At 44.9% G+C, this 21,960-nt stretch overlaps 2 protein-coding genes across 3 annotated transcripts; both read left to right on the top strand.

Moving 5' to 3' along the window:
• The first annotated feature begins 1,110 nt into the window (after positions 1-1,110).
• LOC123398509 (long chain acyl-CoA synthetase 8-like) lies at positions 1,111-13,481 on the top strand. Of its 2 annotated transcripts, none has more exons than XM_045092970.1 (12): positions 1,111-1,287; positions 2,959-3,545; positions 3,632-3,712; positions 4,716-4,982; positions 5,723-5,854; positions 5,937-6,110; positions 6,666-6,895; positions 7,467-7,584; positions 8,571-8,702; positions 8,779-8,913; positions 9,156-9,362; positions 13,044-13,481. In XM_045092970.1, the coding sequence occupies exons 2-12, from the start codon at positions 2,982-2,984 to the stop codon at positions 13,206-13,208; spliced, it is 2,205 nt and encodes a 734-aa protein (XP_044948905.1). In that variant the 5' UTR covers positions 1,111-1,287; positions 2,959-2,981; the 3' UTR covers positions 13,209-13,481. The 2 variants fall into 2 exon arrangements, with proteins under 2 accessions (XP_044948905.1, XP_044948906.1); XM_045092971.1 differs by lacking the exon at positions 1,111-1,287 and adding an exon at positions 1,401-1,733.
• A 462-nt stretch (positions 13,482-13,943) lies between these two features.
• On the top strand, positions 13,944-19,172 carry LOC123398508. The gene is made up of 5 exons (XM_045092969.1): positions 13,944-14,329; positions 16,736-17,091; positions 17,245-17,821; positions 17,927-17,991; positions 18,866-19,172. Exons 2-4 carry the CDS (start codon positions 16,738-16,740, stop codon positions 17,947-17,949), a joined length of 954 nt encoding a protein of 317 aa, XP_044948904.1. The 5' UTR covers positions 13,944-14,329; positions 16,736-16,737; the 3' UTR covers positions 17,950-17,991; positions 18,866-19,172.
• The last annotated feature ends 2,788 nt before the right edge of the window (positions 19,173-21,960 follow it).

The raw sequence follows: 21,960 nt of genomic DNA, 5'->3' as shown, positions 1-21,960 counted from the left end.
TGGGCAGGGAGTTACGGGAGAGATGGGAGGTGGGAGCGCTGTCGGTGGGGGGTGGGGCCGCGAGGGGAGCTTGGGAGGGTGGCGGCGCTAAGGGGGAGGGGAGGGAGTAGCGAGGGGCTCCCTCGCCAGGAGGTGGGAGGCGCTAGGGTTCGGCCGGTTGGGCCGGTGGGTGGCCCAGCTGGGCCGGGGGGTTGCTTTTTCTTTCTTTTTTTTGTTTTGTTTTGTTTTATTTTGCCTTTTCCCTTTTCTTTTATTTCTTTCTTTCATTATTTATTTTCTATTTGATTTTTCTTTTTAAATACTTTCTTTTACAATTTATTATACATACTTTTAATTCTTTCTTTCATATACATATTCTTTTATTATTTGTAATGAACTTGTAAAGTACTTTTCTTTTGCTTTCAAATTTTGGATCCGGACAGACTCGAATCAACGCGGGTCTGAGATGGGAATTCGATGACGTGGCATCATTAGCGGTTGATCACTGTAGCTTAACTACAATAATTACTGTAGCAAAAGTCGAGGATGTCACACCGCCCCCGCGCCCGCCATGGCCGCCGTCACGCCCCGCCCGCCCAGGCCGCCGTCGCGCCCCGCCCACCGTCCCGCCCGCCGCCGCGCCCACCGCGCCCGCCCCCGCGCCCGCCGCCCCTCCCCTTCCCTCTCCCTGCCGCAGAAGGAACTCGCCGCGGCGGCGCCGCGGCAGCAGCAGCGCACGAGCGCCAGCAGCCGGCGCGCGCGGTCCTGGCTATATACCGATTTTGAGAGTTGGGTTTGAGGTTTCTAGTCTTTGCCCCTGTTTTTCAACCCTTAAAAATGTCAAAAATGGGCAATTCTCGATCCTTAAAACTGATTTTTAGATTTAAGGGTTTTGAGGGTTGTACTCTAAGGACCGGGAAACGCGCCGTGGTCGCACGTGAGCTACTGACCTGGCCTTGCCTCGCGTCGTGTACCGTACTCCCGTAGCGCTACGTGTCCGCGCCAACAAATTTCTCGAAGCATTTCCGCTCCCCGCTTCTCACGCCACGTCGCACAAAGAGCAAAGCACACGCACGCGTTCACCCACCCACCTCGATACCCAGCGAGCCCACCCGCGGCCCACCTCGGCATTTCCTTTGTCGCCGTTGCTTTCCTCCACAAGCCGGCCGACGAAGCAACCAAGCCAGAGGCTGCCATTCATTCTCGTTCCAGAAAAGCCACTGCAAGCTTTGGCAGCACCGACGAGCGGGCGCAGATCCGGAGGCCACGCCCCCCCCCCCCCCCCCTTCTCGGTTCATCCCAGCCAAGGTGAGCCTCCCGCCCCGTCCCCCTCACGATCCATCGTTGGTTCGACCACGGAGCCATCCCCTTCGCGACGCGGTTGTCGATCGAACCCTCTCCGAGCAATTCGTCCCCGCATAGTCTCTCTCGGCTCGAGTGGAGTGGAGTGGAGTGGAGATCCGCCCTTCCGGAATCGGCTAGGGCTCTTCCTTCTCCTCGTACGATCCATCCGTAGCTCGCCTGGATTTGGGATCAGCGCCAAATTACTGTTGGTTGGTTGGTTGGTTGGTCTCTCCGTGTTCTCTGCCATGAACAAGGTGTACCAAAATACACGTGTCTCCGGAGATTCCCGTGGTCAGATCACGCCGTTTTCTGGGGAGGGAGGCATCCTGATGAACCGCCTAAACTGGATCGCATTGAAATGATTCATGTTCTGCTTTGCACTGCCACCGTGTGAAAGCCCATAATTACAGGTCCAGTTACAACTTCATAACTCTCTAACGAGCAATCACCCTATCAAATGCTTCTTTTCACCTAAGTTTAATTTTAGAAGGTTCATACTATCTGTTTACACCTTGTTCCTAGTTGACATCATCCACCTTCTCAATAAAAACGACACGCTTCCAGGCGTGTTGGAGGAATAAAAACATGCAAATACCTCTGCCAAAATCCCATTCTAACTGGCATTTTTTTGTGGTAGCCACGAAAGGATTCCGTTGCACTTTGCGCAAATCAGAGCCCAATGACATATTTATGGAAATAATAGTTTCACCAATTTTAATGATTGGTTCCTCAACAATCTTTTTTGTTGATATGATCCACTTACATGACGTATCTGGGATAGTAGTCATTAGTGAAGAAACAATAGTTATACAAACGATTACCTCCCTTTCACATCCTTGTGGTCAACATGGTTGCTTTCCTTTGAAGCAAACTGGAAACTTCCAAGTCTGTTTTGACTTGGCCTTCTATCTGATGTTGCTTCTGCAAATCACATTGTGACGTTTATGTGTTGTCTCTTCAGAAATATGCAGTACAGAACAAAATCTCTTAAGGAGCTATTGTAGTTTTTGGCAGATAAATGTGAGCTGATTATTTGATTGTATAATCGTTATCAATTATTAATATCATCAGTTAATAATATTGTTGTTAGACTTCATTATACCATTAAGAAACCGATGAAAGTATGAGAAACAAAAGAACTACTCATAATTCAAAATTATTATTTCATGTTAGCTTGTTTACATTGTAATTGCCCGTGCTAAAAGCAGAACAATTCAACATGCACTATGGTGTGGATCTGATCCATGAGCCAAGGAACTGTAGATGCTCTTAGTTCAAGTGCGCAGTCCAATCAAAGTATGCCTCTTGATGTTTATTTTGGTAGATTATAATATGTACCGATTCTCGACAAATTGGTAACAACTAACAATTAACAATTGCTTAATTTTGATAGTGGGAAGAACAAATTTCTTGTTTTCGAAATATTACCATTGTTCACTAGTTTCCTTCTGTTCTGATGCATAACAGTGACTATGGTGATACTTCTGTATGTGATCATTTTCCGGTGCTGCATTCACCCTTTTATATTCTTTGCTTCTGTATGAGGCAGCTATGTATATATTGTCAAGCATATGGAAGCTATTACTTCACTGAAAGCATACTAACATCTTCATTAATATGTTTGCAATTCTGTAGTGAAATTTGTGAAGTGCTAGTCAATGGTTCAGATATGGCATAAGATCATGGCAACAATTACCGGCAAGAATCCAAACATGTCCATTTTACAAAGATTGTCCACAAGCGATTTGCCACTGGTGAAAGAATATGGTTTGCCTGGAGTTATTGGTGCCCTTTTAATGGCTATAGTTATCCCTATCTTGCTTTCTTCAATGTTTAGCAAAAAGGTGAAGAAGAGAGCAGTGCAAGCTGATGTTGGTGGTGAAGCAGGCCTTGCCATGCGGAACAGTAGATTTTCCTCTTTAATTCAAGTTCCATGGGAGGGTGCCACCACAATGGCAGCTCTGTTTGAGATGGCTAGCAAAAAGTATACTCGGCATCGGTGTCTTGGCACAAGAAAATTGATTAGTAGTGAATTTATAGAAGCTGCTGATGGAAGGAAGTTTGAGAAACTGCATCTTGGTGAATATGAATGGAATTCCTATGCAGAGGCATTTAATCGTGCATGTAACTTTGCTTCTGGTCTCATCAAGATGGGGCACCAGCTAGATAGTCGTGCTGCTATCTTTTCTGATACTAGAGCCGAGTGGATCATTGCTGCTCAGGTATAATATTATTTCTGGAGCATTGCTCTAATACATTTCATAGGACTTCCCGAGCTTATGCAAATATTGATGTTTTATTTTGCCAGGGTTGCTTTCGACAAAATTTAACTGTTGTGACAATTTATGCATCTCTCGGCGAGGATGCACTGGTGCATTCACTAAACGAGGTACAGTGATCTGGGTCCTTTTTCCTGAAGTATTTGTAATCTGCACTATATTTCATTCACTAGGAAGCCAATCCAATTCCGACTATTTATATTGCTTTACTTTCAGATTGGTAGCTTTACGTATATCCATTGATGAAGTATGAGCATACCGCCACATCTAGTATACCTGAATAATTGATCCCCACTAACTCCAGTTCTCTCAACATGCAACTATGCCAACTCACCATGCCCCCATGCATGGAAAAAGACCCACCTTTAACATGCACCATGCATGCTACTCATATTCAATAAATATTCACAACTATACAATAATCAAATACAATAGTTTATATCTTTTTTTGTTTCAGTTCTCAAGTTGGTAATCTAAATTACTAATGATCTATCCTAAAAAATATACTAATGTTACCAAATCTCATTGAAATAATTGCAACCAATTCCGGCAGCAACACTGGATATCATCTCTAGTTCCCTTAACAGCTTAAGCTTCTAGCTGAATGGATTGTTGGACGGAAACTATACTTAGATGTCCATATCAACTGGGCTACCTTATGCCTGCTTAATCATCCTCAGTAGTTTATACAATCTTGATGGTTTACCTTGCTTTAACATTAGTAGTTTCACTATCTGTTCCGGCCTGGAAACTCTGTTCCAATATATCTGTCATTGAGGGAATGTATAATGTAGTGTTAAGTTATTGTAGTGTTCCAACTTTGCACCCCTACTTAATTGCTTCTGGAATTGCAGATTGGTTGTAGGATGTTATTTAAAGTTCTTTTTCTACTACTTCCCTCTTAGAGTTGGTGCTTCCTTGGTCTTTGCCCATGGTGGGCCGAGACATATATATTGAAACAAAGGGAGTACTCATGTTTTTCCTGATTAACTTGCTTGTTTATTGTTGTGATCCAAGGTATAGCTTTTTACCAATTACAGATGCAAACTTTAAAAAAAGAACCATCTAACTGGTGCTCCTACATCTGATATATTTTCTTATGCCGAACTTCAGACACAGGTTTCCACTCTTATTTGTGATTCAAAACAACTTAAGAAGCTGCCTGCAGTCAGCTCAAAGTTGCATAGTCTTAAGCATGTTATCTACATCGAGGATGAACCTGTTGATGCTGACACACTTAATCAGCTGAAGCACTTGACAGCGCTATCTTTTAATGCGGTTGAGGAGTTGGGCAAAACATCACATGCAGATGCAAGACTACCATCAAGCAATGATACTGCAGTTATTATGTATACAAGTGGAAGTACTGGTCTCCCCAAGGTACACTTCTCCTTGAAGATATTTTGTTTTCTTGCGTATTCGTTTGTCAGTGGCATGAAAATGAAAGGTAAATTGATTGGTGCGCTATAAAATGATAATCCTGATAGAACAGGTTAGATATTCTCGGGGAATTTTGCTTTTGAACTGTTGTCCCCATTTTTAAAAGAAACATCCATAACTGTGATCATTCACAGTTATTTCCATCTGTTCCACACAGGATAAACAAAACCTAAGTTTCCTACAAAATGATCCATTTTCCTGCAGTATAGTTTCTCTTCGGTAAGAAAATCTGATTATTGTTGTTCTATTATGTGTTTCCACGTTTCTCTAGTTCAGTCACTCACTTGTTCGCCAACAGCAGCAGAACAGATTAGTAAATCCATATGTCATACAACTAGTTACACTAGCTCAATAGTTTGAAATGATCAATTCAATTTGAGCCAAAAGAAAAATGAAATAGAAGGTCAGTTTGTCCCTTCTGAAAGTCGAGAGATTCAAATGAGCCAATAGAAAATTGAGAGAAAATACTGCAATTGCATGAACTGCTAAGTTTGAAGTGTTCTATTTATTTAGCTTGAAAGCCTGTTGTTATGATTTCTGGATGCATGAGTCCACCACTGAATACTCCATGTCGTAAAGCTGGTGGAGGTCTGCTGCCTATGCATGCTAATATTGAATATTTGTTCTATTCTGTTCTTGTATTTTTTCTCAATTGAATTTGGTCGTTTCCTTTGACGTAGGGTGTGATGATTACGCATGGCAACATGGTGGCCACAATTGCAGCAGTGAGGACAATCATTCCAAATCTTGGCACAAGAGATGTTTATCTGGCATACCTTCCGTTGGCTCATGTTTTTGAACTAGCGGCAGAGGTGATATTTTGGCATTCAGAGACATCATGTATAAGAATTATTATGAATATCTCCAGTGACATGGTGCTGTTATGTTGTGCAGTCTGTCATGTTAGCTTCTGGTGTTGCTATTGGATATGGCTCAGCTTTGACAATGACTGATGCATCAAATAAGATAAAGAAGGGGACAAAAGGAGATGTTTCTGTACTGAAACCTACTCTTATGATTTCAGTTCCTGCAATTCTGGATCGCATAAGAGATGCAGTATTTAAGAAGGTTCAAGTTTCTTTTCTGGGCTGTCATTTCATATGCTGCTATCTTAGACAATCCATTTTGGCTATTTGCATGGGAAAAACTTTACTTAGCCCCATCAAATTTGGTGCCTGGCGAACTTAAAGCTGTCAACTGTAGAACTGAACATCTGATCCTCCCGGCCTTCAAAACTGGTGCAAAGTGTCCATGGCAGTTTTACCATGGTGATTTTGCCATTTTGGTAACCATTCTCCACACATGGAGCCTCCAACGTGAATGCTTTTTCCCCTAGATTGACACGCGGATCGGACACCAGATGTCGTACACCATTTCAATCTTCCTCTTCTCTTCTCTTTCCCATATCTTTCTCTCCATGCAACTAGAATACATTAGCCACGTTGGGAAATGGGAATAGCGACATGCAAAACTGTCTTGAAGAGTCCTATGCATCAGTTTTGAGAGTTGGGATGGTCGGAGTTATTATTATTATCATTGCATCTTTCGATGGAAGTAATTTGACATCTACTTAGATGCCTTTGTGTTCTGTAAAATTCTTCAGCTCGAAATTATTCTTTACAGGTTGCTGAAAAGGGTGGCATAGCCAAAAAGCTATTTGATATTGCATATAAAAGAAATCTTGGAGCAATCGAAGGGAGTTGGTCTGGATCTTGGGCGCCAGAGAGGCTTATATGGAATAGCATTATCTTCAAACCAATACGTTCAATGCTTGGAGGGCATATAAGGTTTATTCTTTGTGGTGGCGCACCTCTATCAAGTGAAACACAAAGATTCATTAATATATGTCTGGGGTAATCTTGTCCTATCATCTTATCTTCAGTTTACCATATTACTTATAATCTTGTCACTCATACAGCATGGTAGCTTATTTTGCTTGTTGATAAATACTTCCTCTGTACCTAAATACTTGTAGTTGCGGAGAACTAGTCTAGGTCTCCCCAACTACAAGTATTTAGTTACAGAGGGAGTACACCTGAAGGTTCTCTCAAGAGATTACTCATACATTGTTCATTTCGGGTTAGTTTTTGCTTGTGACAGCTTTGAATTGAAGCATGTGCTTTCCTAGTCGGTCCTGAGGGTACTTGGAATATGAATTAGCAAGCTTAGCATATTTTCACATGATTTTAGATGTTCATTAGCTGAAATCACCAGTCTAAGTAGGATAAGATAATCTTTATTTTTAGTCCATTTGTTTTACCTTGATTAGATTGTTAATTGAAAGGTTAAAATCTGAAGTACATTAATCAGACAACATTTTAGGATTAAAGCATCCTTCCATTCTTTAAGGCTGGCAAATCTTTTTGTATAGTGTAAGATGCTATATTTGTCATGTGCTTATGCATTGCTTATTTGGTACTGCAGTGTCCCAGTTGGTCAAGGCTATGGATTGACCGAGACTTGTGCTGGAGCAGCTTTCTCTGAATGGGATGACATAAGTGTGGGTCGTGTTGGTCCACCCCTCCCTTGTTGCTATGTTAAGGTTGGCTTTTCCGCAGATAAACAATCAGCGGCCCTGATATGTTTCTGAATACTACTTGACAATACAGCTAATATTTATGCGATGAATAATAACTGAATGCTCTGAATCACTGATACATGCAAAACTTATTGTATTCGTATCGGATAGCATATCTGGTACATATAGGTATCCATTAAGTATTGGAATGTTCATCTTATTATTATTTCTTCAGATACTTCATGTATAACTATCTGGTGCACATTCATATCGGTTTGCATATGTCAGTGTTTCAGAGCTTGTATCATATATACAGAAAATAAATGAAAGATGCAGAGGAAAGAACCCCACTAAATCATCATCTCCCTTATCCTAATAGCACCAGGCTGGCACCTTCCATTGCCCCTGCTCCCTCAGTCCCTAATGCAGGCAACCCCTCTAGCCCACTCTACACCGGTTGTTGACAAAAGTGGCGGTTTAGTGGAACCATGATTGGCTTCCATGCATTTCATTCCATTAGCATGAGCTCATTACATACAAGAGTAGGGCATGGCCCGATCCTATACGGGCCAGTTCCACGTATACCATGTCATACTATATACACATGCTTAAAAAGAATTAAGATGTCGATTTGCGACTTTTTCACTCTCTGGCTTTTACTTTCATCCTGTGATGTTTCCTTTTTTGTTTGCATTAAGATGTCTTGGTAGAGTGGACCATATAAGATGTTGAGGCACCCCAAAGTTTATAAAAGTATTGGTAAAAATTCCTTGATGCAAGTAACGCTATTACATGTGAACCTGCAACATGCCAGAATAAAATGACAGCACAGTTACAGAGGAACAAGATCTAAACACTTTGAATTGCAATACTATTCATTAATTGATCATCTTTTTGCATGAAATCTTGCAGGCTCACATGTTATAACATGCACTGTAATGAATTTTGTGATAATATTTTGGAAAGTTAAATAATTGTCCACTCTAACCTCTTTTATCAAATGGTTGCAGCTTATTTCGTGGGAAGAAGGTGGTTATAGAATTTCTGATTCTCCAATGCCACGTGGAGAGGTTGTCGTTGGTGGCTACAGTATAACAAAAGGTTATTTCAACAATGAAGCAAAAACAAATGAGGTGTATAAGGTGATTATCTCCACATCTGCAGTCATTGAATGTATTTATATGTTCTCACTACATGATTGTGTCATGTGCCTCTCAGGTGGACGAGAGGGGAATACGTTGGTTTTACACTGGAGATATTGGCCAGTTCCATCCTGATGGATGCGTTGAGATCATCGACAGGAAAAAAGATATAGTAAAACTTCAACATGGAGAATATGTATCTCTTGGCAAGGTTTGCTTATAAACTGGGCCCTGTTACGAGCATAGTTAAAAAAGGCACGTCTAGGTGGGCGCTTAAGCATGCCTAGGCTCTAGGTGACAGCAAAACGCCTAGCGCTTAAGCGTGCACTTTGGTCAGAAAAGCGCAAGGCGGTGGCAAAACGCACAATTAATGCCTAGGGCTTTTCTTAAAATTTTGGTTATGAGCATTCTGTTTGTGTAATTATCTCTCCCTCCCTCTCTCTCTCTCTATAGGTTGAATCAGCTCTACAGACAAGCAATTATGTGGACAACATCATGGTCTATGCTGATCCATTTCATAGTTACTGTGTTGCACTGGTAGTGCCACCACACCAGGCCTTGGAGAAGTGGGCTCAAAATTCAGGGATAAGCTACAAAGACATTGAGGAGCTTTGTCACAATGATCAAGCAATTAAGGAGGTCCAGCAATCTCTATCAAAGGTTAGATCTGATCGGAAATTGATCACTTTAATGCATCACTATATTCATACAGTATGATATGTCGCCGCACTAGGTTATTTACCAGCGATCGGAAATTGATTACTTTGAACCAACTTTTCTGGTGTACAGAAGCACATTTTTTACATTTGATCGAGTGTAATCAGGGTTTTAACAGTGTCTTGTTTAGCGAACAATTTAGTTTCACTAGCGTACTTCTCAGTACTTCTCAGAGTTTGTTTTACTACTTTTACCATGGCAGTAGCAGATTGAAATCATGTGGTATATGCTACTCCCTCCGTCCCATAATATAAGATTGTTTTTGACACTACACAGTGTAAAAAGAACGTCTTATATTATGGGACAGAGGGAGTAGTACATTGTGGTACTATCATATGGGAGTCGGCGACCGCTTGGCACAGCTGAAGGAGAGGGTTCTTAGGAGAAAAATTGGATCATAAGAGTTTAAAGATAGACTATTTTGACATCTTGTTTAATCTTAACAATTGTGATACGCCTCCTTATATGGAGGGTCCTCTTAATTAATATTGACAAGAAAATCCAAATGTTGCCTAACTAGTATGGACTAGTAGAGCTGACCCTGGATTATGACAGAGATGAGGGCTCCTTTGATTCAAATGATTTTCGTAGGAATTTTGGAAGTATAAGAATCCTTAGGATTTTTTCCTATATTTTTTTATTGGAATTTCCCCTAAGGATTTCTTTGTACTACTTCCCATAGGATTTCTAGGATCCACTGAAATCTCTTTGGAAGAATCTTTTGTTCTTTGGAAGAAACCTCTTTGGAATACAACACTCGTATACAGGATATAGTTCTCCAGTTTATTGAAAATTATGTAGAGTACTTGGTGTGTCGCCTCATGTTGTAGCGGCTATATGGTAGTTCTTTCTGGAACAGGACTTCATGTGCAGTTAAATAAAATAATAAACAAAATGCTGTACTGCATGTCTGCATCCCTCCCTTGTGTGGGTATCTAATACGAGTACAGCCTGCCAGACCTGTCTTTGGTGCCTCTCAACGCTCATATACTTGATAGACTAGCATGGAAGCATTGGGAACTTACCTGGTCTTCCCTACAGTATTCAATCAATCTATTTTGGGATTGATTCTTAAAAGAAGTTTTTTGGGAGATAGTATGCAACTTGGTTGTGAAGAACGTGTTCTATTCTTTGATGAAGCCCACTGCTAGAGTACACATGATGCTCTTCACCACTTCATAAGCTAGAGTTTTGAAACTTATGTTCTTCAGTCATGCTGCTAGTCCGCCATTGAGGTCATTGGTGAGTCTACTATGATACCACTAAGATCTAGTGGTGCGCCTTGTTGCAGCTCTAGAGCAGTCAGCCGTATTCCTTCCCTTGATCAATCTTCCAACTTCACTGTTCCTGTTGTGTTCGATTTTACTGGGCTGCTATCTACTTTCTTTCCTCTTCCTGTTGCTTTGCGAGCCTTTTGCTGCTTCATGCTATGTCGAGCATGGAATGTGGAGGGTGCACAGTATATTGAATATTGTCCCATGAGAACACAAAATAGATAATGAGTATTGTTGAAATCTCTTGGTATGTATCGTTTCCTGTTTTACCAAAAAGGCTTTCGCCCTGCTTTATAAATAAAGCAAACCACTGAAGCACAACATCCAACAACAGTCACAACACACACACTCCCACACACACACCCAAGGCAGGATACATAGGCGTTGAGCGCAGCAACACCACCACGAAGAGATGAAGCTGCATACGACGAACCGTGGACTCCAAAGTGGCGCCTTCAGGAAGGACACGACATCGGAGTGCCGCCACCGCCCGATCCGAGGATCAGAGTTTCCCCTGGAGCCGCACGGCGGGCAGTGAGAGCCGCGACGATGCCTTCAAGAAGGGAACGAGCTACGCCGCCGTCGGTCCATTCGAAGATAGAACAGATTTTCACCCCAGACAACACTCACCGCCACCGAAAGCCACATCCCGGCTACCATGCCGCCCACATGGCCATGGCCACCGGGCAGCACTAAGCCACGGCCTCCGCCCAAGAGCACCCCGCTACCACCACCAGAGCCGCTGCCCTGGCATCCAAGACCTTGACACCACCTCACCCGAGACCCGACGCTACCCCAACCAAAGAGACGGGCGAAAAGGTCCCACCTTTTGCACCCCTGGGAGACCCCAGCGCTGAGACCCGATAGGCCAGCCAGCGTTGGCCTCCATCGACCCTTCCTGCAGCCCCGAGCGCAAGACGATCTCGGTCCTGCAGCACCGTGAGGGGGATGAGGTCAGTCCTGCTGCACAGGGTTCGAGACGAGCGATGGACCGCAGCTGGGAGAGGGCCAGCACTTTGATGGAAGTAGCGTCCGGGCGACGCGGAAATGGGACGAAGGTCAAAACGGTCTGAACGCAAACGAGCCGACGCCGGAGAAGCCGGCCGCCGTTGCAGGCAGAACCGCCGAGCCATCGCGAAGCCGCCACGACATTGGGAGGCACCACTGTCGGACCTCCCCGCACCGCCGCCCACAACCGGAGCAACGGATATGCCCGGCCGTTGCCCTACCCGCATCGCCCGACGAGCTCCAAGCGCCGGAGCCGTCGGGCACGCACCACCGCTGCCACGTGCGCCGCCGGCTGACCCCAACGCCAGATCCAGCCGGATCTCGCAGGAGGTCGTCTGCCGCCACCTCGTGAGATAGGAGCGCCGCAGCTGGCCCGTTGCGCGCGGGACACAGGACGCCGGCCACCCCGCCACATCGCGAGGCCGCCGCCGCGTCGTTGTGCCCTGCGGCCACCCAGCGCTGCCACGTGAGGGATCCACCCTGCGCCGGAGCCCCACGAGCAGAGGTGAGAAGGGCCCCACCGCCGCCGCGCCCACCGGGCGGCGGGGAGGAGGGGAGGGAGGCGGGGTCGAAGTGGAGGAGCGGCTAGGGTCCCCCCGCGCGCGGTCACGGGAGGGGAAGGGAGGAGTAATTTTACTTTTAGATTCATTGTTTCCTGTTTTGCTATTTTAGCGAGGGCATATTGGTCCTAAATCTGACGGGGCATCATAAGCCAAACGTTAAAGAGTGGGATAAAAACGATCTTATATCTCAGCCATAAACCACCTCACATATACCACACTTCTCATTGTCCTGTATCCAGATGCCATCTAACAGTTGACTGGGTGGAAGCTATAGCTTTTGCTGACGAGCCCCAGCATCAAGCCGTTTTGCTAGATAGGAGTCCACAAAAAGTCCACAAAAAATAAGAGGAACTAGGGTTTTTTGTTAGCTCTTTTTGCAGATAGGAGTCCTACCAAGATACTAGGAACTAGGGTTACATTAGGTCTTTAGGAATTGAAGGTAATAAGTCCGTTGAATTACGGATGGGCAAAGTAGTTGGCTCTATTTTGACTTGTAGATTCAGGTACATGTTTATTTTCTAACTCCCTTGTGTTAGTGGCATGTAGTAGGAATTACTGTGCTCTCTCATCCCAATTTCTCCCGCCCCCCTCGATGCTGATTACCCAGGCACCACAGCCTGCCTTACCAGTCTACTGCACAGTAGCGTGCGTGTTCGGTCTGTTTCAGTTATGGGCAACTATCTGTTTAAGTATCTTCATCCTAGCTGCAGATTCACAGTTCACCTGCTCTATTTGCATCTCTTGGCTGCTGTCTAACTCAGTGTGTCCCAATTGCACAGGCCGCGAAAGCAGCAAGGCTCGAGAAGTTCGAGATACCAGCCAAGATTGTTTTGCTGCCTGAACCTTGGACTCCAGAGTCTGGGCTTGTGACCGCTGCGCTTAAGCTGAAGAGGGAGCAGCTGAAGACCAAATTCAAAGATGACCTGAACAAGCTCTACCACTGACTTGCCATTCATGGAACTCTCCGATTAACGTGTTATAAATAATTTGTATTTCTTTGCTAATCTGGAAAGCTCTTAGTGAGACAGCTACACACAGTTCTTCAGCTTGTAGTCGGTCGTGTATCCCTTCATTGTACTGGGTCAGGATAAAGGTGTTACAAATTATGGAACGAGGAAATGTTGTTTCTTTGATGCTAGCTATATATTTTTTTCTGAAACAAGGCAAAATATTTGCCATTTTCATTTATTAAGAGGAGTTTGAATTACAAACCTTAACGAATTACTCTCGCGGAATTACATGACTCTTTGGCACCCCCAAAGACCCAAAGCGTCACTTCTTTCTTGATAGTTCGAACAATCACCACCACTGGTGTTGCCCCGTGCATTTCTTTCTTTTCAAATTGCCCATTCAACAAGGTGGATCAGGGAGGAAAGAGCCTTCCTCCTTCCTCTGCTGCGCATGGTTGACGATTCCTTCCCACCAATCCTTGAGTGCGATGAAACTATGTCAATTCAAATTGCCCATTCCTTCCCACCAATCCTTGAGTGCGATGAAACTATGTCAAACTGTAAACAGATACCTCAATGCGCCCTAGCAGCCCTATGCCTATTATTGTCACCTTAGAACGTGTTTGTTTCATGTTTTTTTGCCCCGCATCGGTTTACACTGTAAACAGATACCTTTACCCACGTTTGGTAATAACACAACGTAATCAAGTTTCACCGTAATCAGATCCAGGCTATTATCCCTCGTTGCCCCTCACCCCCCACCGGTAACGCGCGTTACCTCCCCTCGATCCCCTTCTGCCCCGAGCCCTCCTCCTCCCTCCGCGCCTCCCCTCGATCCCCTTCTGCGCCGCCGCCTCCCCTCGATCTCCTTCAAGTCCAACACCGCCGCCACCTCCCCTCGATCTCCGTCTAGCCGTCGACAATTCCCCTCGGCCCTCTCCTCCTGGTCTAGCCGCTTGGAAGGAAGACATCACATCGTCGGAACGCCAGCCGCCGCCGCCGCGCCGCCGATGAAGATGGACGGTTGAAGCTAGCGACGAGGAGCACCAAGGCCCGTCTCCGGATTTCCAATTGATCTATCCATCCTCCATCAACCTCGTGCCGTGGATTTGGAGGTTAGGTTACCGATCCCTGTTCTTGATCTGGAAGTAAGAAAAATATGTGTTCTTTATCTGTTCTTGATCCATTAGTTATTTGTGATGGGCGAAGTGTAGCATATATTTGTCACACCCTGTTCTAGCAATCCTCTATGCTATGCTAAGGAAAAGTTTGGGGGAGATTACTTTCCCATCCTCGCACATATTATAGGTCCCGAGAAACATACTGCACATCGGTAACAGGGGGAAATTCTCCATTTGGGGGGTCGGCCTGTTGGCCGCTGGCACGAGCAGCACCATAACGAGGGTGTCCAACGAGCAGCACCATAATACTAGTAGGTTCTACTAGTGTTTTGTTTAGCTGTTTCAGTTCATTATCAGGTACACAGAGAATTCTGAACTGGCTTTCGCATGCATGCATGGTGGTGCAGATTGTGACCTGGACGGTCGCGTCGTTGCCGATCCTGATCAACGGTTATCTCTTGTTGGATTTCTTCTCGTCGGAGATTAGGGGCGCCGTATCGGGCTCGTTTCTCTGCGTGGCTGTGGTGGTCGCTGATGCTGAAAGCAGTGCTTTGTTTAGCTGTTTTCAGCTTAGCCAAATCATTATCCATCACATATACGAGTAGGATTTGAACTGACTTTGGCATGTGCCGATGCTGGTGCAGATTGTGAACAAGGATGCTAGCTTCACATGACGAAGAACAGGGTGTGTGTAGTATAGCCAGTTTTGTTCAATCATAGCTTAATAGCATAGCGTAGAGGATTATTATTTCTGGTTTGGATCATGGAACATTGCTTGACCTGTTAGTATGCCAATTGCCCATCAGATCTATGACTTATTTAGGCTTCTAATGTACAAGTTTATTTGGAACTAGTGCACCATTGCATGACTAATTGCACCTTAATTACGTATATTTTCCTTATGCTTATATATCGTATTCTACTTTTCAGTTATGGCTCGTCTTCCCTTGAGTCGGCTCGTCTTCCCTTGAGTGCGAGACGTGGAAGGAGAAACGCAACATTTTTGAATCTGACCACTTCCATCATGCTTGTATATTATTATGTGTGGTTCATGTTTGCATTAGCTTATAAGAGAAAATGTTGGCAAATAGAAAGGAGAATTAAAATTAGAGAGTTAAGGGGAGAGAACTTGTACCGACTAATTGATGAGAGCGATGCTATGTGTATAAGTCAACTTCGTATGGATAGGAGAACATTTCATATATTATGTGAGATGGTGAGAGATGTTAGTGGTCTAAAGGGTACGAGGAACACATCTTTAGAGGAGATAGTGTCATCGTTCTTGTATGTATTATCACACCATCTTAAAAATAGGACAGTAGGAAAATTCTTCTATCGAAGCCCGGAGCCGGTTAGTAGAAACTTCAATGCTTGTCTTCTAGCTGTCCTGAAGCTGCACCATCTGCTACTTAAGAAACCTGAACCTATACCCGAGGATTGCACGGATGATAATGGAAGTATTTCAAGGTAAATAACTACTAAGAAAAAATATTATTCACCAGATGATCTCAATAGTGGTAAAAGATGCTAATATTTTCACATTGTTATTTATATTGTAGAATTGCCTTGGAGCGTTAGACGACACACACATAGACGTAACTGTCCCAGCTAATCTGAAAGGAAGATATAGATCAAGGTTGGGTGATATAGATACAAATGTGTTAGGTGTATGTGCACCTGACATGCAGTTCATCTACATATTACCTGGTTGGGAGGGTTCTGCACACGATGGCCGTGTTCTTAGGGATGCCATCTCAAGGCCAAATGGGTTACGTGTCCCCGAAGACCAATATTACCTTGTCGATGCTGGCTACACAAACGCAAGAGGATTTCTAGCTCCATACCGAGGTCAAAGATACCACTTGGGTGGTTGGACACCACAAAACCCACCTCGTAGTGCGGAGTAGTATTTCAACATGCGCCACGCTAGAGCCCGAAATATTATAGAAAGGGCCTTTGGAAGGCTCAAGGGTCGTTGGGCAATTTTGAGGTCCCCTTCATTTTTTCCTATGAAGACCCAATGTCGAATCATCATGGCATGTGCGCTCTTGCATAATCTTATATTGCAAAATATGCATATCGACCCAGTTGATATCGACGAGCAATTAATGCAAGAAACACTGGAAGACATGGACGGAGAAGTAGACCAACCAGAATTCATCACTTCTATATCTACTTCGAATGAGTGGACAAATTTTCGGAATGGTCTTGCTCAGAGCATGTATAATAGACATAGGGCTGCTAGGGCGCATTGAGGTATAAACTATTTGTGTTTGTTCATTTTCTTTCTCTATGTTTCTTTTAGTTTTAATAAATAAGCTATGATTGCATCACATTTGCATTTGTTTTCTTTCATATATATATTTGCCATCTCATTTGTAGCCATTCTTTCTTGTGTAGATATGGACCGCGTGGATAGCTCAACCACGTTGCGTGGAAGAGGCAGGAACAAAAGGAATTGGACTTCCGATGAGGACGATGAGCTAATTAAAGCCTTGTATGAGTTGTCTTTGGATCCGAGGTGGAAAGCCGATGGTACATTCAAAGGTGGGTACTTGGCAATATTGGAAAAACATCTTGCTGAGAAGTGTCCAGGCCGTGGTATCACCGGAGTTCCACACATTGAATCAAGAGTGAGGCACTTCAGGAAGAAATTTGGTGCTCTTGAAGTAATGATATCCAAAAGTGGTTTTACATGGGATGGAAATAGGAAGACGATTCAATGCGAGAAGGCACAATATGAAGAACATTGTAAGGTAGATCACTTCAACCACTAAAACTGAATTTCTCACTAATACATTGTGCTGAATTTGTTTGCAATTGCACCTTGGTTACCTATTGTTGTAGTGTAACTTTTTTCTTATTGTCCATGCTAAAACCGACTTTCTTCTTTTGTAAAAATCATGTAGAATCACAATGAGGCTAAGGGATTGTATGGTGTATCATTTCCATACTTTGAGCAATTGGCTGCTATCTATGGCAAGGACATCGCAACAGGGGAAAATGCTGAAGGCTTTGGAGAGGCAGTCAGAAACTTGGAGAAGGAAATTGCTATGGAGGAAGAAGAAAATGAGGAAGAAGATATGATCTCAACAGGGACAGCTAGACGGTCCATTGACACTTGCTCTATTGATACAACTAGTTCTAAGAGACAAAAGAAGGAGGCAAGGCCAAAGAGGGCGACGGGACCAAGCGATCCTTTTGCAGCCATGCTTCAAGATGTCAACAACCAACTAAACAGTGTGACACAACATGTTGGTACGATGGCAACAACATTTTCAGCAGCAATGACACGAGAAACAACCCAAGAGGTCCCTCAACAGAAATCAAGAGAAAAGGCAATTAGTGAATTATCTAGGCTTGCATTCACTGGGAGCGAGATTGTTGACGCTGCAACTATATTTGCTAAAACTCCAGAACACATGAACATGATGCTTGTGCTTCCAGAAATCCTTAGGAGGGACTTCGTCCTCAAAATGCTCTCGGGTATCCCTTTTTCTAAACTCTCCAGTTTACATCATCAGCTTTGATAATATGTGCTATCTTGTGTTCCTTATATCTAACCCGTGCTTGTTGGCTGCTCATTGGCAGACGAAAGAAAGAAGCAAGGTTGATGGGAAAGAAGGCCCTTCTCCACTATTGGTGTGACATGACTGGTATGTATAAAAGCCACCTCATTTTACTACTGTTCTACTTGCCTACTTTTCCTTAGTGCCAAGTTTTGGCTCATCAGATGTGCCACTGGAAAAACATCTTGCTGAGAAATGTTGTTCTTGTTTCCAAGTATGTCTGCATAGATAAGTATCTCTTGTGCATATGCTTTCTGGTAGTGTAGCAAGAGATGCACTAATTAATGGTAGTGTACACTCACCTCATGTTGAGATCGCACTCACATCATTACTTGGTCTATGCACTCACATCATTTTTTCTTCTAATTCGAAATCACATGCAGTCTCGTGCCTGTTCAGGAAAAGAAGAAACATAATATAAGTAACAGCAGGGCTCTCCTGTTACTTATATTTGCATGTTCAGGAAATCACATGCAATCTCATATTTTCCTTCCATGACTCTCCTGTTGTGCTGTCAATTATATTTGCCCTGGTAGGTAACAACAGCGCTGCATGCTCGTAGTCCTCAAAGCATCCCGCGCGATTTAGAGGTTGACTGGGTACCTGTGGAAACGCCTTAAAATGTGTTATTCATGGAAGCCAACCCTAGCTAGGCGAGTACGGCTCCTGGTTGCCGTCTCTTAGTCAGTTCGTTGTTGCTTTGGAATATTGCACTGAGGCTGGCCGGGTTTCTGTGGGTGTCGGTCGACAGTCCGGAGCCATTCTACTCCACACACACGCACTAGCTCTAGCTGCTTGCTTGATGCTACCAGGTTCATTGTTCTTTTTAGTTCATTTTATTGTGAAATGTGAGCTATCTATGTGCACCGCTTATTGCTGGTATATTTCTCTTATTAATTTTTTTTACTGGTTGTCTCTTGTGTGTTTCTTTATTTTCATTTTAACTCTTGCTTATTGACAGATAAAAAAATAAGCAAGGTTGATTAGAAAATGTGTTCAGTGGTGTGCCTTAGAAGATGAAGATCGACGGAAAAGCTGGTTGAAGATCGTGAACTTGGCCTTTCTATTTATCCTATGAAAACAATTTTATAGACTAATTATGTAGTTTATTTCAAAGTGTGTCGTTGAATTTTGGGTTTGTATCCATGGCCTAATATGCATTTTAAAAATGTGTAATGTCGTTAAAGTTGAACCAAATTCTTGTTCAAAGATGTCTTTGCATTGGATGAATGCAAAAATATTTTTAAATTATTTACTTGTTTGATGAATTTGAAATTGTGCTGGTGAAGCACTTGCAAATTGTGTGTGAAAGCTTGTGTTATGTTTTGTACGTAGAAAAAAGGGAAAAAATGCTTGTTGTTACTGTGTGCCAAACCAAAACACTGGTGAGGTAAATGTTTCCTTTACACCGTACAACCAAACAAAATGGTGTTTGTCCATTCCAATGCCGTTACCTTGTGTAATCAGCTCCCATTTACGTTTACATTACCAGTGACCAAAACAAACACCTCCTTAGTGGCTGCCACGAAGAGATCCTGGTCCTTAGTACAGGGCGTGCCAGCCCATACCAAGTTCTGGGGGGGTCATCTCATTTAAACCATAGCCATCTTAAGGGTAACGCCAAGGCGAACTTCTCCAGGTTAAGGATACCTAGGCCTCCATACTTCTTGGGCTTGCAGACTAGATCCTAATTAATTTTGCACTTTCCACCTGACACCTTATCCGTGTCCCTCTAGAGATAGGCGCGCCTCAAGCAGTCAATCTTTCTCAACACAGTCACTGGAAGGTCAAGCAGTGTTAGATGAAAAATTGCCACCACTTTAAGAACCGCTTTGACAAGTGTCAATATTTCTGCAATAGCAACAATACGCCCTCTCCAAGGAGCAACCTTCCCAACTACTTTGTCTTCCAAGTGTTGTAAATGAACTCCCCGTAGTCTTCTGATTTTTTTTATTTTTTTTAGAAAAAGAGGTTCGACCCCCGGCCTGTGCATCAATCGATGCATACAACCATCTTTATTAATTATTCCACGAAGGTCTGACAAAGATATACAACACATCATCCGTAGCCATCATTCACACCTACAGACTCGATAGTGTGGAGTGCTCTCACTCCACATATCTAAAACCGGTGTTGTCGCTAATCCATCCACATAACGTATCGAGACCAACAGCCGATGCAGCAGACTTAAAACGCACACCACATGCACACGTTAGAAGCCGTCATTATCATCGGTCCACTTATCCATCTTCAGGAGAGAGATCTGTATCATCTTTGCCAGTCCAAACATCTGTTGATGCCACCATGGCGCCAAACAACGCCACTGTCCTGTGCTCATCCGTCCAGACGCGAAGATTCTAAAAGAATTGTCGTGCGTAGCACCTGCCAAGCAGGCATGACTCAGCGTAGCACCTGTCGGCCAGGCATGACTTGACAGCTCCACCAAATCTACGGGCAAGACGAAGCCACTCCATCTCCAGCCTCTGTCATCCAGCACTGCTCCACAAATGATGCTCCCAAGAGAGAAATGACACCGCAGTACCGCCATCATCCGATCTGTAAGGCCAGATCTTAGGGTTTCCCCCGAAGCAGTGCCCACCTACAGCAACCGTCAAAGACCCACACAGTGCCCACCACCACTCAGCCCTCAAGACGACGCCTTCAGGAAGGTCACGACGTTAAGGACGCCGCCGCTGCCCACCGGAGTTAGGATTTTCACCCGAGAGGCAGTGAGGCAGGAAGTGGAGGAGCAGACATAGACCAACGTCTCCAAGAAGAACAACGGCGCCCTTGAGCGTCGTCGGCGGCGTGGCCGGCCAGGGCCGACCAAGGGGTTTCCCCCAATCTGAATCTCCTCCACCAGCTTCATCCGCGGCCACACCGACACTGCCAGGAACCCGCAGGAGAGAAGCACACCGATTAGGGGCCAGAGGACAGTGACCGTATCAGCCGTCGCCGGCCATCGAAACATCCAACGACTCTACGAGACGTCACCCCTACAACGATCCACGACGGCCGCCACCACCCCTCGCGCCGCCCGCAAATCCTGATCCTAGTAGGCAGCCGACCAGCCGCAACCCCAACCCGAACCACCACGGCCCCAGGCCGGAGAAGACGCTGCAGGAGGACACGCATCAACGGAGCCGAGCCTCCCACCACCGTCCGCGCTAGCCGACGCCTGCAGATCCCAGATCGGATCAGGTGACGACCGCCGCCAGCCGGCCGCAAGCCGGCCGTGCACCAGATCCCAGCGAAGCCGTTGCAACCCTGTCCTCCGACCACGCCTCCGACGCGCCGGACGACTCGCCGCCACCGCGCCCCACGCAAGCGATGCGCCTCCAACCAGATGCGGCAGCCCGCGCTGCACACACCCATGGAAGGGGAAGGGAATTCCCCATCGCCGCCTCCACCGATCGGGCTTTGCCTGGCGGTGCGCGCTGACTTCTGATTGCTAGGGGAAGGCCGAGGTAACGGATGGGGAGTGATGAGCGGCAAGATGGGAAGGATATCAGAATATCATATAGGTCATTGTTTTGGCATCGAATGGGTGCAACCAGGCTCTTTACGTAATTTGTGACCAAGCCGGCGGCGTCCCCGAAGGAAGCAAGTGCAACAGTGAGGAATTGAATGTCTTCCTCGATGGGGGCACAAAAAACAGCCGCATCATCGGCGTAGACAGAAGCTCAGTTGCTCGCATGTTGACCTTCGATTGGGTGAAGGGGTACTTGAGTTGTGGCCTTGTTCAGGATATGATGTAGTGGATCGATGGCTATCCCAAAGAGCAGAGGGGAGATCGGGTCTCCTCGCCGAGGGCCTCTGCCATGCTTAATTGGGTCTTCCGCAATTCCATCAAGAAGAACCCGGGAGGAGGCCGAGGAAAGCAAGGCCGAGATCCAATCCCTGAAGTGGGGCGGAAAGCCATGATGAGAGAGCGTGTTCATCAAGTAGTCCCATCTAACCGGGTAGAAGACCTTCTTAATGTCAAGCTTGAAGAGGAGCATAGGCTTCTTGATGCGGTGGAACTTTCGTGCCAAGTTTCGTATGTACAGAAAATTG

The sequence above is a fragment of the Hordeum vulgare genome, chromosome 5H (genome assembly GCF_904849725.1).
Source record: "Hordeum vulgare subsp. vulgare chromosome 5H, MorexV3_pseudomolecules_assembly, whole genome shotgun sequence".
In the NCBI taxonomy this organism is placed as follows: domain Eukaryota; kingdom Viridiplantae; phylum Streptophyta; class Magnoliopsida; order Poales; family Poaceae; genus Hordeum; species Hordeum vulgare.
The sequence above is the reverse complement of the archived record's forward strand: the minus strand, read 5'-3'. Positions and strand labels throughout refer to the sequence as shown.

Bases quoted from the DNA above. Each gene is read 5' to 3' on its own strand.
- LOC123398509 (XM_045092970.1), top strand. From the start codon at position 2,982: ATGGTTCAGATATGGCATAAGATCATGGCAACAATTACCGGCAAGAAT. The intron at 4,983-5,722 runs GTACACTTCTCC...CCTTTGACGTAG, and splicing joins GAAGTACTGGTCTCCCCAAG to GGTGTGATGATTACGCATGG. The intron at 6,111-6,665 runs GTTCAAGTTTCT...TATTCTTTACAG, and splicing joins GAGATGCAGTATTTAAGAAG to GTTGCTGAAAAGGGTGGCAT.
- LOC123398508 (XM_045092969.1), top strand. From the start codon at position 16,738: ATGGACCGCGTGGATAGCTCAACCACGTTGCGTGGAAGAGGCAGGAAC. The intron at 17,092-17,244 runs GTAGATCACTTC...AAAATCATGTAG, and splicing joins AATATGAAGAACATTGTAAG to AATCACAATGAGGCTAAGGG. The intron at 17,822-17,926 runs GTATCCCTTTTT...GCTCATTGGCAG, and splicing joins CGTCCTCAAAATGCTCTCGG to ACGAAAGAAAGAAGCAAGGT.